Source organism: Trichosurus vulpecula, chromosome 1, assembly GCF_011100635.1.
Source record: "Trichosurus vulpecula isolate mTriVul1 chromosome 1, mTriVul1.pri, whole genome shotgun sequence".
In the NCBI taxonomy this organism is placed as follows: domain Eukaryota; kingdom Metazoa; phylum Chordata; class Mammalia; order Diprotodontia; family Phalangeridae; genus Trichosurus; species Trichosurus vulpecula.
The window spans coordinates 23,946,382-23,964,981 of record NC_050573.1 but is presented as its reverse complement, the minus strand read 5'-3'; the positions used below and the strand labels follow the sequence as shown (position 1 = coordinate 23,964,981).

The following is an 18,600-nucleotide window of genomic DNA, read 5'->3' as shown; positions in this document are numbered from 1 at the left end:
GTCTGTGATGATGGTCCTATTTGTGGGATGGTTATTCGTATTTTATTATCTTATGAAAGATGGTGACTTTCTGACATAAAATTCTATTACCTAGGGTATTATATTCTCTCATTTGATACTTGGAGGTAGAGGATATTATGAGCTCCATTTTATAGATGAGGAAACTGAGGCAAAGGGCAAGTGACCAGCCCAGGGTCACACAGGTAGTAAATGTCTGAGACAGGCTTCGAACTCAGGTCTTCCTGACTCCAGACCCCACTCTCTATCCACTGAGTCACCTTTGAAGCCTGAAGTAATGTGTTGCACAATTTCTACGAATTCCTTGCATAATCTACATTAAGGAGTTGTAGAATTTTTCAGTGGTTAATTAATAATAATGATGATAATAATGATAATTAGCAATAACTAACATAGAGGAAGTTAAATGACACAGTAAATAGAGCGCTGGGCCAGGAGTCTGGAAGACTCATCTTCTTAAGTTCAAATATGGACTCAAACACACTTCCTAGCTGCATGGCCTTGGACAATTCACTTTGCCCTGTTTGCCTCAGTTTCCTTATCTGTAAAATGAGCTGGAGAAGGAAATGGCAAGCCGCTCCAGTACCTCTGCCAAGGAAACCTCAAATGGGTCAGGAAGAGTCAGACACAACTGAAATGACTGAATAATATAATTTATATAGAACTGAGGTTTGTAAACATGCTTTCCGTCTATTATCCCATTTACTTTTTCTTCTTCTAGAAGATGGCAGAGAAGGAGAATTCATAAGATCCCAGATGGAGAGCTGAGAGGGACCTCTTAGAAGCCATCCAGTCCAGTCTCCTGATTTTACAGATGAAGAAACTGAGGCCCTCCTAGGAATATTAAATGACTGGGGATCACAGTATCCTAGATTTAGAGCTGGAAGGACCTAATCATTTTACAGATGAGGAAACGGAGGCACAGGGAGGTTAAGTGACTTAGTGGAGGTCACGTGGGTGGTTCAAGGAGCTGGCATTCCAATCAGCTTTTTAAAAATATTCAACAGAGAATTGGTCCCAGGATAAGTCCCTCTCCCCCTATTCTTTAATGTTTAATATTCAGAGGACTAGTTCAAGGGTCAATTTTTGTAATTTAATGGAAATGTTGGGATCAGGAGACCCCAGCTGCCTCCACTCCCTTTTTCTGCAGATCCTGGGCTGAGCTGGCCTCAGCCTCTAGCTTTAGAAATGGCCAACTCTTCTTCCCTCCTTGTTTTCTGGCTAAGGCAGTGGAGTGGGGGCAGGGGTTTGTGGGGGCAGGGGGAGTGTCTTCAGTCACTCCCTGAGCCTTACTCTGTTTTCCTCATCTATAAAATGAGAGGGTTTGTCTAGACCCCTGTGAAGACCCTTCCAGCTCTAATTCAATGATTCCATGACTTACTGAGCCCCCAGAACCTTGTCTATAACATAAAGCTGCTGGCCTTGGAGATTCCTAAGGTCTCTGCCTTTACTTCGTTTTGTGATTCCATGACTCAGGTCCGATAACATCCCAGGGATAATAAGCATTTACGTTTTTCTGACACTTTAAGGCTTTGAGGATGCTTTTCCTGAAAATAACCCTATGAGGTGGGCAGCATGAGTATTATGAGCTCCATTTTATAGATAAGAAAACCAAGGGCCATAGGCAGGAAGTACAAGGGCCAGGATCCAAACTCAAATCCAAATTTCTCCTAACTCAAGTCCATCATTTTCTTTCCATTAAAGTACACTCTATTACAGGTAAGCTCTTTTGTGACTAGGAAGGAAGGTACTTGTATCTTCAGCCCCAATCCAGCACTTTGCACCTAGTAGGTGCTTAATAAACGCTAGTGGATTGGGGTTTTGTATCCTCAGAGCCTAGCCCAGTCCCTCGCACCTAGTAGGTGCTTAATAAATGCTAGTGGATTGGGGTTTTTGTATCCTCAGAGCCTAGCCCAGTCCCTTGCACATAGTAGGTACTTAATAAATGCTAGTAGATTGGGGTTTTGTATCCTCAGAGCCTAGCCCAGTCCCTCGCACCTAGTAGGTGCTTAATAAATGCTAGTGGATTGGGGTTTTTGTATCCTCAGAGCCTAGCCCAGTCCCTTGCACATAGTAGGTACTTAATAAATGCTAGTAGATTGGGGTTTTGTATCCTCAGAGCCTAGCCCAGTCCCTCGCACATAGTAGGTGCTTAATAAATGCTAGTGGATTGGGGTTTTTGTATCCTCAGAGTCTAGCACAGTGCCTGGCACATAGTAGGTATTTTAGTCAATACATATTGATTATCTTTGCATCCCCAGACCCTAGCACACAGTAAATGCTTGCTGACTGACTGATCAATTGCTTCTCCAGGGTCTTGATGGGACCAAAGCAGAAACCAAACCCAGGAATCCTGGGCTCTTGAGTCAAGCAATTGGGTTGCACTCTCTCCAAGGAAAGGAAAGCCATAGACAGGGCTCTGCCCGTTCCCCAAACCTGGCGCCCCACCAGAGAAGCTGCGATTCTCTTCCTGATGGAGGAGGGAACAGGTGGATTGGACTGCAGCTCTTAAGATGACCAGCAGAGGGCAGCACCGGCCCTACCTTCTACAAGACCATTTGGCTGCTCCGAGGTGGATTACTGGCTGCTGGCTGCTCTTAAATGATAGAAAAGGGGAGGCCAGCAAACACAGGCGATTGAGCTCCAGGTCAGACCCTGGTGGCTTCTGGGGAAAGGAAGTGAGGTGCAGAGGAAAGAACCTTGGATCTGCCGTCATCACACCTGGGTTCAAACTCCCACTGTCACTTTTCTGTGTGACCTTAGACAAGTCACATGCCTTCTCTGGGGCTCAGTATACTCCCTGTGTCGATCAAATGAGGTGCCTGACCTGATGGTCTTGGAGGTGCCTCTCCAGCCCCAAATCCTCTGATCTTATGAAATCCCCCCAAGCTTCTTCCCACCTGGAATTCAGGGAAGAGTACCTCCACACTTACCCAACATGCCAATGCCTAGCATAAAAGCATCCATCCCATAGGGCATGACTCGGGACCTCCCCCTTGCAGAGCCTGTGGGCGACATCACCTCCTTTGGCTGGGCTTTCTTACATTCTACCTGTAATGAGAAACTCAGGGTCAGTCCTCTGGCCAGCACTTGGAACCCCCATCTCTGGGTGGCCCCTACCTCCCACCAATGACCTCAAGGGGCTACCTCTTACTTTGGAATCATCCTCCCTATCCCATAATATCACCACCCCTACAACTCCTCAAACCATGCTCCTTAATAGGAAGGTCAAGACTTGGATCTGAGACCTATAAAGGCTTTCTACATTTCTAAAAGTTTTGGCTGGGGGCCAGGCCTCTGCTCCAAGTATGGCCCAGGCCCTTGTCCCTATTCTAACCCTATGGTCCTGGTGTCTCCCACCCTTGGGGGGCACCCCTCATACTCCCAGGGTCAACTTACCATTTTGTTGTTGATCTCATGGAAGTGAATCTCACATACTTTCTCCACAATGTCCTCACTCTCAAATGTGACAAACCCAAACCCTAGAAGGAGGAGGGGGTGAGAATGAGGTCAGACCTAACATCCCCGGGAAGTGGGTATAGATCATTTTAGCCAGGACATTAGCAGAGTAACAGCCTGATGGGGGCACTTTTAAATCTCAATAGGAAAAAGAATGAATGAATGAATGAATGAATGGACAAATGAAAAAGCATTTACTAAATACTATGTGCCAAGTACTGTGTTAAGGGCTGGGAATATAAATAAAAAAGCAAGGCAGTACTTTCTGATATAGCACTTTGCTTCTCCAGCATCTTGACAGGACCAAAGTGGGAACCAAACCCAGGAATCCTGGGCTTTGGCAGGGACATTTGGGGAAGACAATATAGAGAGAGAAGTGTTGGCCAAAGACGGGAGGTGTGTTTTGGGTTGGGAAGTGACAGGGCTGGAGAAGTAAAAAAAAAACCAAACACATCTTGTGGTTTTTACTCTCATGATATCCCAGAGTTAGAAAGGGCCTTAGAAGCCATCTAAACCCAACACTGTAGGGAGGGATCCCCTCAAGAACATTCCCAACAAACAGTCATCCACCCTTGGATTAAAGATCCCTACTTCTTTGAGAAGCTTTTTCCAAATAATAAAGTTAGTGTCTTCCTTCTGAAATTACCTCTGGAATGTTGTCTCCCCCATTAGAATTTAAGCTTCTGGAGGGCAGGGGATCAGTTCTGTCTTTCTTTGCATCCCTAGTGCTTAGCACAGTGCCTGGCACATATAAGTTGATTAATAAATGTTTGTTGACTGACCGAAGACCTGAAGGGATGGGGAACTCACTACTCCTCAAAGCAGCCCATTTCTATTTTTGGTTGAGCAGAGAAAGAACCCACCCTGCTGTGTTTACTGTCCCTAATTCTTCCCTCCCAGGGGTCTGGCTGGATACAGCCAGCTTGGGCACTTTTCTCAAGAGACCTTCTCAAAGCATCTCTGATGGTATTCCTGAGAGGTGGTAAGAGTGAATCCAGACTGCTAAGTCACTGGAGGGGAGGAAGGAGTGGCTTCACTGGGCTGTGGAGTCAGTCTGTCCCTGGGTCTGCCTGTCCCTGGGCTCAGATTACCAGGGACACGGTAAAGCCCACAGAGCCTCCACAGGCTGGAGCCACGTTGGGACCAAGGGCAGGGCCTGCTCCTCTCGGGTGTCTGAAAGCGCTCGAAAGTTTCTAGCACAGGAAACCGGCTGGACAAAAGCCCTCTGTGCTGGCAGGCACCAGGAGAGGATGCAGATCCTGAGGGGTAGGATGTCAGGAGGAGAGATGAAAAGGCAGCTGTGACCTGGAGGCCCCTGCTGATGACCATGGGGCCCCCTGACCCCAGGCCTAGAGAGGGCGGGGGAAGGGGTCAGGCCTTACCTCGGTGTCGATTGGTGGTTTTGTCAAACATTAGCATGGCATCGTCCACCTGGAAGACACAGGAGCCCTTGAATCCAGCCCCCAGCCCCTTCCACAGTCACGACTACTCCCCTCCTTTCATTATTGAGGATTTCAGATGGGTGTTTGCTACCTGGGCCTGGGGGACTGGCTACAAGGCAGGACACATACACATACACACACACACACACACACACACACACACACACACACACACACTCACACCCACTCTCATTTCCCTACTTCACCAAGGGGACCCATTCAACCCACAGCTCAGGGGCTCAAGGACATTGAAAGAGCTAGCCAGAGAGGGGCCCCTGGGAGCAGAGAGGAGAAGGGGGGTGGGGAAGAGAGGGCCTCATCCTTTGTAACGAAGGCTGGCGGCCCACTCCAGCTAGACTCTCTGTTAGCAGGATACTTTCTTCTAATTGAGGTTTCCTCTTTGCTAGAGGCAGTAATTAGGGCAACTCCAGTGCAGAGATGAGGCTTCTGCCTCCCACTGAATAGGGTGGGGGGGGGAGGGAGGGAAAGGAGGGGGGAGGGGAAGAGTCTATACTATCCATCCCAGCCCTGGGCTTGCCTCAATAGCACCCTCCTTCCCAAGTCACCCCAAGGCAAGGCTTCTTAACCTACGATCTGTGGAAAAAAATATTTGGGTAACTATTTCAATAGAATTGGTTTCCCTTGTAATCCTGTGTATTTTATTTTATGCATTTAAAACCATTATTCTGAGAAGGGGACCCTAGGCTCCACCAGACTGAAAAAAAAGGAGGCACACGGCATTCATAAAATGTTAACAATCCCTGCATCTTTTTCTATAATAGGGGGGTTATTTGCTCTGGCAGCCAACTTCAGATTTCCTCCTTTCTGGACCCCCATCCTCGGCCCCCCTAATTTAGCATTTCTTTTGCTTCCTTGCCAACATCAAACACCATCCAGGTATGAAGCTAAGCTCTGAGTCACCCCAGGAAAGCCTGACCCCTCCCCATTCCCTGGGGGCAGGGGGGTCCCCATCTTCCCCTCCTTCACCAAGGACTCACTTCTTTTTCTCAAGGGTCCTGTAGCCCTGTCACAGAGTTATTCCCCCCTCCCCTCTCACACACAGGAGAGATTCCATGAACACTACCCAGCCTTGGTCACAGACAGTTAATTAATCAATCCATCCACCCATCCATCAATGCACATTTATGAAGCCATTCCCATCTGGCACCCAGTGCTTCCCTTCCTTCTATAGGAAAGACCCGGTACTATCCCCAAATTTGCCAGACATACCCACACAGGGGCTCCCCTCATCCCCCCCTTAGGCAACAGCCTAAGCTGCAGGTACCCATACAGACACACTGGGTCAGCTCTGCTCTTGCCCAAGGATCCATCTTGGGGTCTGATCCCAAACCATCCAGGGAGTCAGGCCTGAGGTCTGAACAAGAATCAATTTAGAGAGCTGAGAGTGACCTTGCCCAATCCCCTCGGTTTTATGGAGGAAGTAACTGTAGGCCCAGAAACAGGTGGTGACTTGCTTAAGGTTATCCATCCAGTTAGTGGCAGAGACTAATCGCTCCCCCCACCCCCACCAAAAGAAGAGGGCTTAGTAGTCAGTAGAATCCTCCTCTGATTGAAAATTTGAATCACAGAATTTCAAAACTAGAAAAGACCTAGATCATATAGTCCAACCCTGTCCATTTTTACAGATGAGGAAACTGAGGCACATGGCTAGCAGGTGGTAGAACCAGGATTCAAATCCTGAACTACCTGCTAGGCTCCCTGGGACCAAAGGGAGCTCCTCATTAGGCCTTGGTTGGATTAGATGACTTCTGAAGTTATTTCCAAATAGGGAGGATTGATGATTTTGTTTCTCCAAATGGTCAATGCTGCTGTTCTCTCTCTGTCTCCCTTTCTATTTCTTCTTCATTTTCTTGTCTGTCTCTCTCTCTCTGTCTCTGCCTCTCTGTCTCTTGTATATGTGTGTGAGTTTGGGAGATAACAATAGGTCCTACCCAGGCTCTGATCTCAAGGAGACTATCGCTAATTTGGGGAAGGCCAAGTACAGAAATAGATGATTAGAGGAAGAAGAACCCTCTCATTTTAATTTCATTCAGTTTAACAAACATTTAAGAGCACAGGAAGTCAGGTACTAGGGGCTGGGGATGGGAAGACAAATGAAACAGTCCCTGGCCACAAGAAGCTTCCATTTTGTTGGTGAGGAGTTTGGGACTCTTGGGAGTAGAAGGGACTTGCCCAGTGCACCCCGCCCCAGGAGTGGATCTATGATTGGAACTCAGGTCTTCTGTCTCCAAACCTAGTGGTCTTTGTAATCCACTTTTCCTTTGTAAATCCCCAAAGGCCAAGGGGTCTTTGGGGTCTTCCACTAAATCAGCACTTGGCCTGAGCAACCTTAACCCGCACCCCTCCCTGCCCAGTAATGACCGAATTTTGGAGGGATAAAGAGCCTGGGTTCTAAGCGGGCCTCTGCTACCACCTGTACAATCTGGGCCAAGGGGCTTCCCTTCCCCCTCCTGCCCTGGAAATCCTACTTGATCTGAGGTTGGAGCCCCTGGGTTTAGGATGTTTACTTCTGTTATGCCGGGCAGGTCACCACTCTGGGCCTTCTCTATAAGAGGAGTTTGGACCAGATGGCCTCTGAGGGCCCTTCCAGGTCTAAATCTCTCATCTATAAGCTCTGTCTTGCCTCAGTTTCTTCCGCTGTCAGAAGAGAGATTTGGAATAGATGACCTCTAAACGACCTCCCCCTTCCCGCCTCCATTTCTTCTTCTGTCAGAAGGAAGAGCTCCCTTTCAGCATTTAGGGGATGATCATCTGTTCTTTCTCCCAAGAGTGGCAGGGGCAGGCCGGGACCCCAACCAGCACCAGCCCTTGGGAGGAGGGAGGGATGAAGGGAGGTGGGGGGGCGGGGTTCAGGGGAAGTAGCCAGGTCAGTCGGGTGGCCTGGGGCCCAGGTCGAATTCCAAAGCCTCCCTGGCCCCTGCTCCCCCCCTTCCCTCCCCAGTCCCCTCCCTCCCTCCCAGCAGGCCAGGCGAGGGGAGGCCAGCGGGGGCTTCCAATGGGCTTCCAAGGCAGTGTCCTTAATAGGCTTTGGTCACCATGGGAACCAGGGGGCAGGAGGGGGAGGGGAGGGGAGGCTGGTGTGCGCGGCTGACCAGTGAGAGCCGCCAAGTTCGGCGGGCCCGGGGGCCACTAAGCAAGATTGGCAGGCGTCGCCCGCTGACCATTGTTCCCCCTGCGGCGGCCGCGGGCCCCTCGCTCCCGGCCGGTCCCCCTCCCTCCCCACCCCCTCCGAGGGGCCCTTGGCATTCCGGGCTGTCCCCCTGCTCCCCGGCAGCCTATTCTCCCCGGCTCCCCCGGCCTCCCCGGGCCGGTTTCACATGCCAACGCCGATTTAGGTCCGAACAAAAGAGCCTGCCGCTGACGGCTTCTCCTGGGGCCCGGTTGTCATGGTAACCCCGGCCCCGGGGGCAGGCGGCCTCCAATCACAGCTGCTGGATCAGATTAGCGTGAGCTCTAATGCTCAGCGCACAGACACAAAGACACCCCGCTGCAGGCGGCCCGAGGAGGAGCCCCGAGCCTGGCCAGCCAGCCCGGGGAGGCCCGGGAGGCCCCGCCCCTCGCCCCCCATCCCCCCTCCCCGGACCCGGGAAGTGGGGCCACCCCCAGGGCTGGGCTCCCCGGGGAGACCAAGCCCGCGCCACCCAAGGTTACCCACGTGAAGCCCGGCCGTCTGTCTGTCCTTCCTACCTACCTGCCCACCTACCTGTCTGCTTGCCTGCCTCACTCACCCACCCGGGCCCCGGTCTATAGGAACCAGGCTGGCTCACGAGCTCCTGCAACGTTAGGGCTGCAAGGAAGCTCCCGCCGTAGAACGTTGGCAGAAAGAACGTTCGAATTTAGAACGTCGAGACATGCCCTGGTAGCGCCGAGGCGAGGGCTTTTAGAATGCTCAGACACACAATGGGAGCGCGAGGAAGGGGCCCTTAGAATGTTAGGACACAAAGGCGGCGCTAGAAAGGACCCGAGGATTAGAATGAGGGGCTATAGAAGATTGGCACCAGAAAAGCCCAAGAATACAGAATGTCGGGGCACAGACTAACGGAGGCTGTAGAATGGCGATCCTTTTCAGAAAAGGCCACGAACATCAGGGCCAGAAAAGACCTTAGTCCATAGAAAGTTAGGACCTAGAAGACCTCCGCTAAAACTAGCTTTAGGCCAGAGACGGCAGCAAACGAGAATGTAGGCCATAAGGAGGGACCTTGGAGCATTGAACGTAGGAGTCTCACCAATCAGCTTAACAAAATAAATATTTCTTGAATGCTTATCATATGTTGGGTATCTCCACTATCAGAGTATCAGAGCTGGAAGGGACCTTGAAAATCCGGTCCAGTCACATCACTTGACACATCGGGAAACTGAGGCCCAGAGAAGGAAACTGACTTTTCCAAGCTCCCCACTCCTAAACTTTTGCCCTAATAGGTCTTCTTTCTGCTACCTTTTCCCTGAAAAATCTCCTTTGGGGGCATTTAGGAGGTTGAAAAACTGCAACAAAGTGAGTCCAAGTGCTAATCTAGATTTTTCCTTCTTGCCCTATTTAGATACATACCAAAAAGGATTCAGGTGCAAGCTTGAACTATCAATCAGCTCTATTCACATCCTGTGCATGCAGGTAATGGACATCCCATATCCTTTTCTCCCAGCATTCTGTACTGAATGCTCCCCTTTCTCATGCCCATGGCCTAGGGTTGGTATATGCCAGAGTTTTAAGAGTTAGGAAACCTTAAGAATCTGATCTTGACGTAGCCTCTGCCCCCTCTTGCTATCCTATAAACACAAACACATATGAATGCACTCACACTCACTCATATACACATATTAAAATTTAAGGTGAATTAAATTTAAATTCAACAGGGAAGAATTTCCCAGCATCCTTTGAGATAACTAGGGATGCTACATGGGGTTGGGGAATGGGTGTTTTGGTCCAGATTAGGAATCAAAGGTGCTCTTTGGTTTCGATAGCCAGGTCAGGGGGACAGTTCCCTACCCTTCCTGACTAAGTGGGTGGAAGAAGGCAGAGTACTGAGTACAGTTATCATCACTAGGAAAGGAGTATGTGTGTGTATGTGTGTGTGTGTGTTTTGGGGGGGTGGTGAAAGGCACAACTAGCTGCCTGCAGCCCTGGACAGGTGCATACTCCCAGGAGGGAGAGGAATGATCACACCGAACCAGCCACAAGGCAAAAGCATAAAACCCAGGAGAAGGTAAACGAAAAAAAAACATCGAGGAAGGTCCAGGAATGGGGACAGCTATTGTGTGACATCTTCTCCCCTGGGAGATGTCCAGAGTCAAAGGCACAAAGAAACTGGCCTAGATCCCAAAGGGGCCCCTGCCCCTGGGAGGGGAATGACAAGGATGACCCTGATGGGGGACTTTTCCATCCCTTTTTCTAACAGAAATAGAATTAACAAGGTAGGGGTCTCACCAATCAGCTTAACAAATAGATTTTTCTTGAGTGCTTATCATATGTTGGGTATCTCAGCTTAGGAGGCTCCATTCCCCTGGATGGCTAAGGACTTCCTTTAGCTCTGAACCCCTCCTCTACCCCCAAGGACAAACCCTTTCAAAGTCCCTCACCCCCAAGCATTCAGACCCACCTTCCCAAACTGCTCAAAATATTGCTTCACATCTTCCACTGTGGTGTTCACCGACAGCCCCCCTACAAAGATCTTCTTGGTCCGAGTCACCATCTGTTAGGGGGAGGGGACAGGGAAGTGGGCATCTGAGTACTCCAGCCCAGAACCAGCAGCAGGGGTCGGCTCCCCTACAGGGACAGCAGCTGACATTCAATACATGGTCCCAGGCTACAGCAGGCACCCTTGAGGTGCCTCCCCCCCAAAAAAAACCAACCCACTCCAGGGCAGCTGCGTATTCTAGTAGACCTGCAGAACTCAATTTTCTTCTTTTCCTATACCTGCCTAACAAACCACCTCAAATGCTTTGCTCTCACTGGCTTCCGGAATCCTCTCTTCTTCCCTTCTCTGCGCTCCTATAGAAGCCCAGCTCTGGAGGCTGCACCCTGAAGGTGGAGCCCACAGAGACCTGACCCAGAGGATGGGGTCTGTGCCCATGTCTGCTGGGAAATTCTGAAATAGGAATATCCCCACACCCCCACTGCCACTTCAGGGGAGGCCAAGGCCCACAGCATCCCCTCTCAACCAAACTCTCCCACATTTCTCTCAGCCACCAACCTCTGGCAGCCCCTCGGCCCCAGCCCTGCTTTGGGAAGAACACATGGTCCTAATTACTCCAGGCGCGCATGGCTAATCCAAGACGGTTCCCAGCCAGTCCTAACTCTAAAGCACCTTCTGTCACTGAACTGCTTAATGGAATTAACCCAATTCTGACCGTGTGCTTGCTTCCTGGTGTGGCTAACTTGAGATACCTGCTCAGTAATTGTTTTCAGTTCCTGGGCCTGCTCCCCTCCCAGACCAGTCCCCTGCCTGCTTCTATATACTTTTTCCCTTTCCCCCTCTCTGTTTTCAGGGTGGAGCCACCCATCTGGGGGAACTGCTTTCTAATGCAGACCCCAATATAAAAAAAGAAGAAACTGATGTTTTCAGAGAGAGTGTGACTTGCTCCTAGGTCACACAAAGAGTTGCTAGTGAAAATATATATATATATATATATATATATATATATATGTATACATATATGTATACACACACATATATGTACATGTATATATATATGTACATGTATATATATATATATATAAAATTGGCCTCAAATTCAAGGGTCTTAGCTCAATTACTATAATGAGGCCTGTGGTCTCTAAACCCACCAGTGGCACTAAGACTCTAGAAGTCTCAGATGGGCTTGGGGGTCCTAGGAAAGGGAGGGAAGATAGCAAGCTATGGATGAATGGGTGTGTGTGTGTGTGGGGGTGCTGTTTCTTAATTCGAAAAAAGTTTTCAAAATAATTTCCCACAAAACATTAACCATCCATACAGTCAATTAAAAGTTTGCTTCCAAATTATTTACATTTCAATAAATGGGGGAAAAATCAACCCATAAGATGTCTTTTGAATCCCTCCCTTTTAAATTCTCTATGAGGATTCTTTGTGTATTCACGCTCATTCGATTTTTCCTCTTCTATGGGTGGAGATTTTGAGGTTCTGTACTTGACTCAGAGTCCAGAATTCCACATTTCCATTCCCAACCTTATCCAAGACAGAAGCTTATAGTTTCACTGACTCAGAAATCAGGTTTTTTTCCCCTGAACCCATCCCCTAATTCAGAACAATTCCCTAGAGGCACAGTGGAATGAGGACACCTGGGAACCAGGCCAGATCCACCTGAGTTGAAAGACAACAGGTGACAAGGTGTCTGGGATCCAGAGAGGGTGGGATTCATTACTGGGCTTCAGGCCACTCCTCTGCCCCATTCCTTTCTCTCTCCTCTCTCAAGCCCTAACCAGAAAGATCAGTGGCAGTGAGCAGGGCCTCTCCTATGCCCTATGGCTAAGAAAGCTCAGACCTGGGGTTCAATTCAGTCATACTTTTGTCTGCTAGTAACACCGAACAGAAAACCCTCCAACCCCCAAAGTTACCTTGTATCTGTTCCCCTTCTTACAACTTAAGTTCTTGAAGGCAGGGAAGGTTTTGATATTTTTTTTTTTGGATTCCTAGCGCCAAGCACAGTGCCTGGCACCTAGTAGGTGCTTAATACATGATTATTCATTCATCAATCCTGTACCTCAGTTCCCCACAAAGTACGGGTTTCTTCTACCAATAAAGCAAAGGTGGTATTTAGCACAGCGCTAGGCTTTAGAGACACAAAACCAAAAGTGAGTCCCTCCTCTAACCCCCAAGGATCTTATTATAACTTCCTGCCACAAAATTCACCTACAGCACCCCACCCATGACAGAGAAAGAAAAGAGTTCATCCCATTCATGTTCTCCTGGCTGCTACATGGCCCATTCTGCTCCAGGGACCTAAGCTCAGAGTCATTAGTGAGAATTCCAGGGAAGGCACATTTTGAAGCTATAGGAAGTATTCACCCCTAAGGTAAAGGACCATGGCCCCCTATGCCAAGAACAAAAAAAAATCCTTATATATGGGGGGGAGGGATTGATGGGGGGAAGTGTTCAGAGTCATGGGCACGCACAACTTACCTTGGGCTGTGCTCGACGAGGGAATGCGACCTTGGGGTCAATCTGAAACAGAATGGGAATATGAAGCATGCCTGAATTATGGGCTTCAAAGCAGACATACAGTAGATATAGACAGCCATATATCCCCAATTCCACAAGCAATTATTAAGCACCTACATGCATGGCACTGTCCCAGGTGCTAGCAACACAATGACAAAGAGGTGTTTATATTCTACTGCGGGGAGGAGGAAGAGAATACAACACATAGAATATAAGCTTCTTGAGGGCAGAGACGGTCTCCATTTAGGTTTTTTGTCTCTCTACTGACAATGGTAGGCATTGAAAAAATATTTGTCAATGAATGAACTATAAAACCCTCTAGGAGGCAGCTGGTGGTTCAGTGGGTAGAGTGCTAGGCTTGAAATCAAGAAGACCTAAGTCACTTAACTGCTGTTTGCCTCAGTTTCCTCAACTGTAAAGCAGGGATAATTAATAGCTCCTACCTCCCAGGGTGGCTGTGAGGCACAGATGAGATGATATTTGCACAGTGCCTCGCACACAGTAGGTAGGCTATGTAAATGATCATTCCCTTCCCCTTGAATGTCCCTCAGCTCCTGGCTCTTTTCTCTTGCTATGAAGTAAGAACTAGCTGATAATTGAATTATCTCACTAGAGCTAGAAGGGATGTGAGCGGCCATCTATTCATGTTTACAGATGAAGAAGTTCAAGACCAGGGAAGTTTAGGTGACTTGCCCAAGGTCATTCAGTTAGTAAGTGACAAGTAGAATTTAAGCTCATGTCCTCTGAAGGTAAACCAGCATTCATTTCTATCCCAAGACAAAAGCTATGATGGACATCCTTCCATCAGGCTTCCAAGGACCATTATAAAGCCAAAGCCTGTCCCCAGGATTAACCAATTTCACCCACAAACTTTCTTGGGGGGAATAGGCAGGACACACCTACTTACTGCCCTGAGAAGCCAGCTAATACCCAAAATGTACTGCCACAAATTTGATTTGGGTGCCCCAGAAAAAGCTTATTGGAGATTTCTAGACATAGACATCAGAGCTGCCAGTGAGCCCAGATTTCCTTCAGCTTGAGCTTAGTCCTTATTCTTGAAACCTCCCACCATGTTGAACCACTGACCACGACTTTAACAAAATCAGAATTGCCTCTCAGGTTTGCTCCTGGATGGGTGCTGCCAACTCTGGGGTAATACCCAATTCTAAACAGGGCAAGGAACAATCAGGCAGTAGAGGGGAAGGAAGGGATTCACTTTATATTGTTCTCTTTGGAATGCACTTTTGAGCACTATCTCTGGCCCTAGCACCATCCTTCAAGGCTGCTGATGGACATTAAAGCCAATGGGTACAATACAGAATGAGTCAGTAGAGATAATGTAGCAAAGAAGCCCTTTGCAAAGGGCTCTGTCTTTATTCTCTAACATAAAGAAGGGGGAGGGGTAGGTAGACAGACCTTTGACATTTTAAAATTCATAACTCATCCTCCCTGCATTATCCAGCCACAGGAAAGACTTCTTGGTCAAACAATCTAGCCTTAGAAAACTCATTCCTCTGCAGCTAGAAACTTACAGGCCCTGCATAGGAAACCTGCCCACAGACCACAGACTCTAGAGGCAGAACAGACCTTAGGGATCACCTGGTCCAATTTCCTCATTTTACAGATGAGGAAACTGAGGCTCATGGCAGGGAAAGTGACAACGCAGGAATTAACAGCTAAAATTCAAACCCAGATCCTCTGACTCCAAATCTGATTCTTTCTACCATGCCTCTCAAAACAGGAGCCATCCATTCTCTTCCCACCCCCCACCCCCAGAAAAGCAGATGCTTGGATGACCCATCTGGCACCATTCCCACTAGCCCACTGGCCCAACTGGTCCCCAGGAAAAATGACAGCTGCCCACTTGCCCTCACTAGTATTGTGATTCCCAGGCTGGCTTTTCTCTGCTTCTCCTGCTCCCCCCAACCTCTCTCTCATCCATTCACTTGTCAGAAAGAACCAAAGGTTTACTGCCTAGCTATCTGGTGTGTGTGTGTGTGTGTGTGTGTGTGTGTGAGCGCGCGCACGAGCACACACACACACACACACACAGCCCATGGGAGAGTCACACACAGGCACAATACACAAGTCCATGGAGACACAAGCAGTCACAGATTCACAGACCTACTGAATACACACTCAAACACAACCCCACCCCCTACTCTGACTCAGAACCCAGCAAACTAAATAAATTCAACAAGTAAATAAAAAGTGAAAGTCAGAACCCAAAATAAACTCCAGAGTAAACCTCTTCTCCCATCCCTTCCCCACAGCCTGAGGTCTCTAAACCAAGAGCAGCTTGCCCTTCCTGTATCTCCCAGGGATATCCATCTCATCCCCTTCCTACCTCCTTCCTCCTCTTTTGTGCCCACTCAGCTCCCCAGGCCCACGCCCACCCCCAAATCTCTGGCTTCCTGAATCGTGCCTAAAGCTTCAGTGCATTCTGAGGACAGGGGACCGTAGGAGAGCAAGAGGCCCATGGAAGATAATAAGCAAAAACAATGACCCACTGTCTGTCCACTCCCAGCCCATGTCATTCAGCCGCTGCCAAGAAGATGCCTTCGGAGCCCGCAAAGTTGTGGCCTGGCCTCATTTTCTCATTACTCTGAGAGGGAGCCACTGGGCAGAGATAACAGGAGTGCTGGGGCTGGAGGGGACAGATGGTAATTTAACAAATTCTTCTGCACAACTAGTCATTGTTATAGGTAAACAGGAGCCAGTGGCTGACCCGAGCAGGGAGGCCCAGGGCTGGGGAAGTGCCGAGAGAGTGTGGGGGAGTAGGGGGAGAAAGCTCCAGAAGAGAGCACACTGTCCTGTCTCATCGACAGACAGCTTCCACATTCCCCTCAACTCCCCCCAGCCACTGTCACCCCTCTGGGGGCAACCCCATGGCCAGGTTACCATCATCAACGTGCCCCTACCACAGCCCCAGCAAACGCCCTCTTCAGGCCCAGGGCCAAGGGGTTAACTAGACACTGGCAAAATGTTCCAGAAGTTTGGCTTTTCAACAAGTAAGACTGGAGGACCGGGAGGCCTTCTCCCACGGGGGCACTGGGCGGTTTCTAGTTCCACATGCCCCATCACCTTGGGCTTAGAGTGGCTTTCCATAAATTCACCCACCCACCAAAAAGTCTGAAGTCTCCAGACAAAGGGAGGAGGCCCATTGACCCAAAGCAGGGGAGAAGGGAAGGGCATAGGACACAGCCTCATCACCCTGGGAGAAGAGGACTCCTACTTTAGGGAGGAGAAGTGAGCAGAGCAGGGCAGGTCTTATCTGAGGCAAATACTGGTTAGTAGGAGCCAGAGAGATGCCACAGGGTAGGTCATTACCATCCTGACTCACCCAGGTTGGGCTGGGGGGAGGGTCCAGCTAGGCTGACCCTAACCCCACCCTAACTGCCTCCCCCCAACTACTCCACCCTCAGCTTTTCTTTGGTATTAATACCCAGTCTCTGGAAAGCCAGCTTCCTCATCGGTCTCTCCAGCAGTTCCTTGGGGTGGGGGGGTGGGGCCTGACCCTGACTGGGCCTTGGAGTCTCTGGTCACTTAGAGGCCAGAGAAAGGAGCTAGGAAGGGGGCAGGTGAGCACACCAAAACTCCCTCCCAACCCAGTGGCCAAAGACCTGCTGTGGATGGCTCATCCAAGATTGGAGAACAACTATTGAAACCTATCTAGGCTTCTCTCTTCTCCACCACCGCCCCCCACCCCCCACCCCAGCATCCTTACTCACCGTTTTGGAGTCCAGCTCGTGCCTGGATTGGGCCAATACCTTATCCACCCCTGCCTGGTCCACGAAAGTGACGAAGCCAAACCCCCTGGTCCAAGTGGGGCAGAGACGGAGAAAAAAAGGAAAGAAAAGAGCGCCATGGTTAGGGCAAAGGCCAGGGCCTGAGGGAAGGAGTGGACAGAGGGCCAAGGTGGGTAGGTGGGTTTGCGGAGGGGGGCTCACCTGGATCTCTTGGTCAGTGGGTCCCGCATCACCAGACACTCTTTCACTTCTCCGAACTGGCCGAAGTACTCCCGTAGGCCCTCTGCAACCACACACCCGGCTTCGGACCAGCCCAGGGCCCCGGTGCCCCCCTCCCTGCCCTTATTGGGTCCCTGGCAGCCGAGAGTCCTCGAGGCTCTCTGACCACCTTTGGAGCCCGCTTTGGCCACGGTCTAGTCACGGCCCCCTTTCCTCCCACGGGCCGGGAGCCCTGCCATCAGCAACTGGGGAGACCCGGCAGGCGACCAGGCAGGCAGGCAGGCAGCCCGGTGTGGCTCCGGAAATCTGGCGGCAGGGACCCAGGGCTGCAGGTCCGTCGGGCTCCCAGCTCCTCCCGGGGTTCCAACCTGGCTCCCGCCACCACCGGGTTACAAAAGTTTGAGCCGCAGGTGCGAGAGCCGGCGCCCGGGCGGAGTTTGCGCGGCTCCCGCCCGCGCGTTGGAGGCTGAGCTCCCTCCCGGCTGGTCCCGGGGGCCCAGGCTGCCCAGCGCAGAGCTCCCCACCCCAGCCCCGGCCCTGGGCCCTCTCTCCCCCGACCTGGCCGTTCTGGGCTCTCCCGTTCGCTCCCTTGTGGTCTCAGAGCGGCTCAGGTCCGCGGTGGGTGAAGTTGAGGGGGGGTGGGGGGGCAACCCAAGACTCGGACCCCCGCAGGGTCGGGGAAGGGGCGCAGGCTCCTTGGGGGGGGTCCTCGATCACCCAGCATGGGGAGCCGGGGGGCGGAGTGCCCCCGATGGCCGGGCTGGAGCCCCGAGCGTCCGGGAGGGGAGGTCCCGGTGCCGGTGCCAGGCTGGCCAGGAGCGCGCCGGGAGCGAGCTGGGCTGGGGGCGGTGGGGTGTCCGGTTCCGGGGCCGCCCGCGCCCCGTGCCCGTCCGTCCCGTCCAGGCAGGGGTCCCTCCCGCTCCCCCGGGCCGGGCCCCGGCCCCGCTCACCCTGCGTGGTCTGCCAGCTAAGTCCCCCGATGAACATCTTGCTGCGGGAGGAGGGGGAGAGACACAAAGAGCCCGAGTGAGCGGGGGCCGGCCGCGGGGCCGGGGGAGCGCGGGGCTTGGGGCGCGGGCGGCGGAGCGGCGCCGGCTCCGGGCCGGGTGGGAGGCCCGGCCGGCCCCGGCATCGGCCATGTTGGTGGCTCCGGGCGGCGGGAGCAGCCGCCGGGGGAGGCCCGGGGCCCCGGGCGGGCCGGGCCGGGCCGGGCCGTACCAGGGGTCGTGCGGCGAGTCCGGGGAGGCGAGGCCGGGCTGAGGCGCGTCTGTCTCCATCGGGACCCGCGGCGGGCGGCAGGGCGAGTGGAGCGGCGGCGGCGGCGCTCGGCGCGGGGCAGAGGAGGAGAGCGGCGGCGGCGGAGGGGGCCGGACGGACAGGCCATGCTGCCCCCTCCCCCGACCCCGCTCGGGCGGGCGGGCGGGGACGGGAGGGGAGGGCCCGGCCGGGGCCAACCTGCGGGCTCCTCCCCCCGGCGCCCCGCGCGCATAAAGCCCCGCGCCGGCCTCCCTCCCGGGCTGGCAGAGGCGGCCGCGGCCG

The 18,600-nt window shown here is 51.7% G+C and overlaps 1 protein-coding gene across 2 annotated transcripts in view; it reads right to left on the bottom strand.

Moving 5' to 3' along the window:
- MSI1 (musashi RNA binding protein 1) overlaps window positions 1-18,048 on the bottom strand; it is a 30,638-nt gene extending 12,590 nt beyond the window's left edge. For both annotated transcript variants that reach the window (XM_036766092.1, XM_036766100.1), the window contains exons 1-8: window positions 18,012-18,048; window positions 17,044-17,125; window positions 16,825-16,909; window positions 13,055-13,096; window positions 10,535-10,627; window positions 4,860-4,908; window positions 3,418-3,500; window positions 2,952-3,069 (exon numbers count right to left, since the gene is read on the bottom strand). In XM_036766092.1, the coding sequence (XP_036621987.1) occupies window positions 2,952-3,069; window positions 3,418-3,500; window positions 4,860-4,908; window positions 10,535-10,627; window positions 13,055-13,096; window positions 16,825-16,909; window positions 17,044-17,125; window positions 18,012-18,048 (589 nt within the window). The remainder of the gene's footprint in view (window positions 1-2,951; window positions 3,070-3,417; window positions 3,501-4,859; window positions 4,909-10,534; window positions 10,628-13,054; window positions 13,097-16,824; window positions 16,910-17,043; window positions 17,126-18,011) is intronic.
- Window positions 18,049-18,600: the final 552 nt, after the last annotated feature.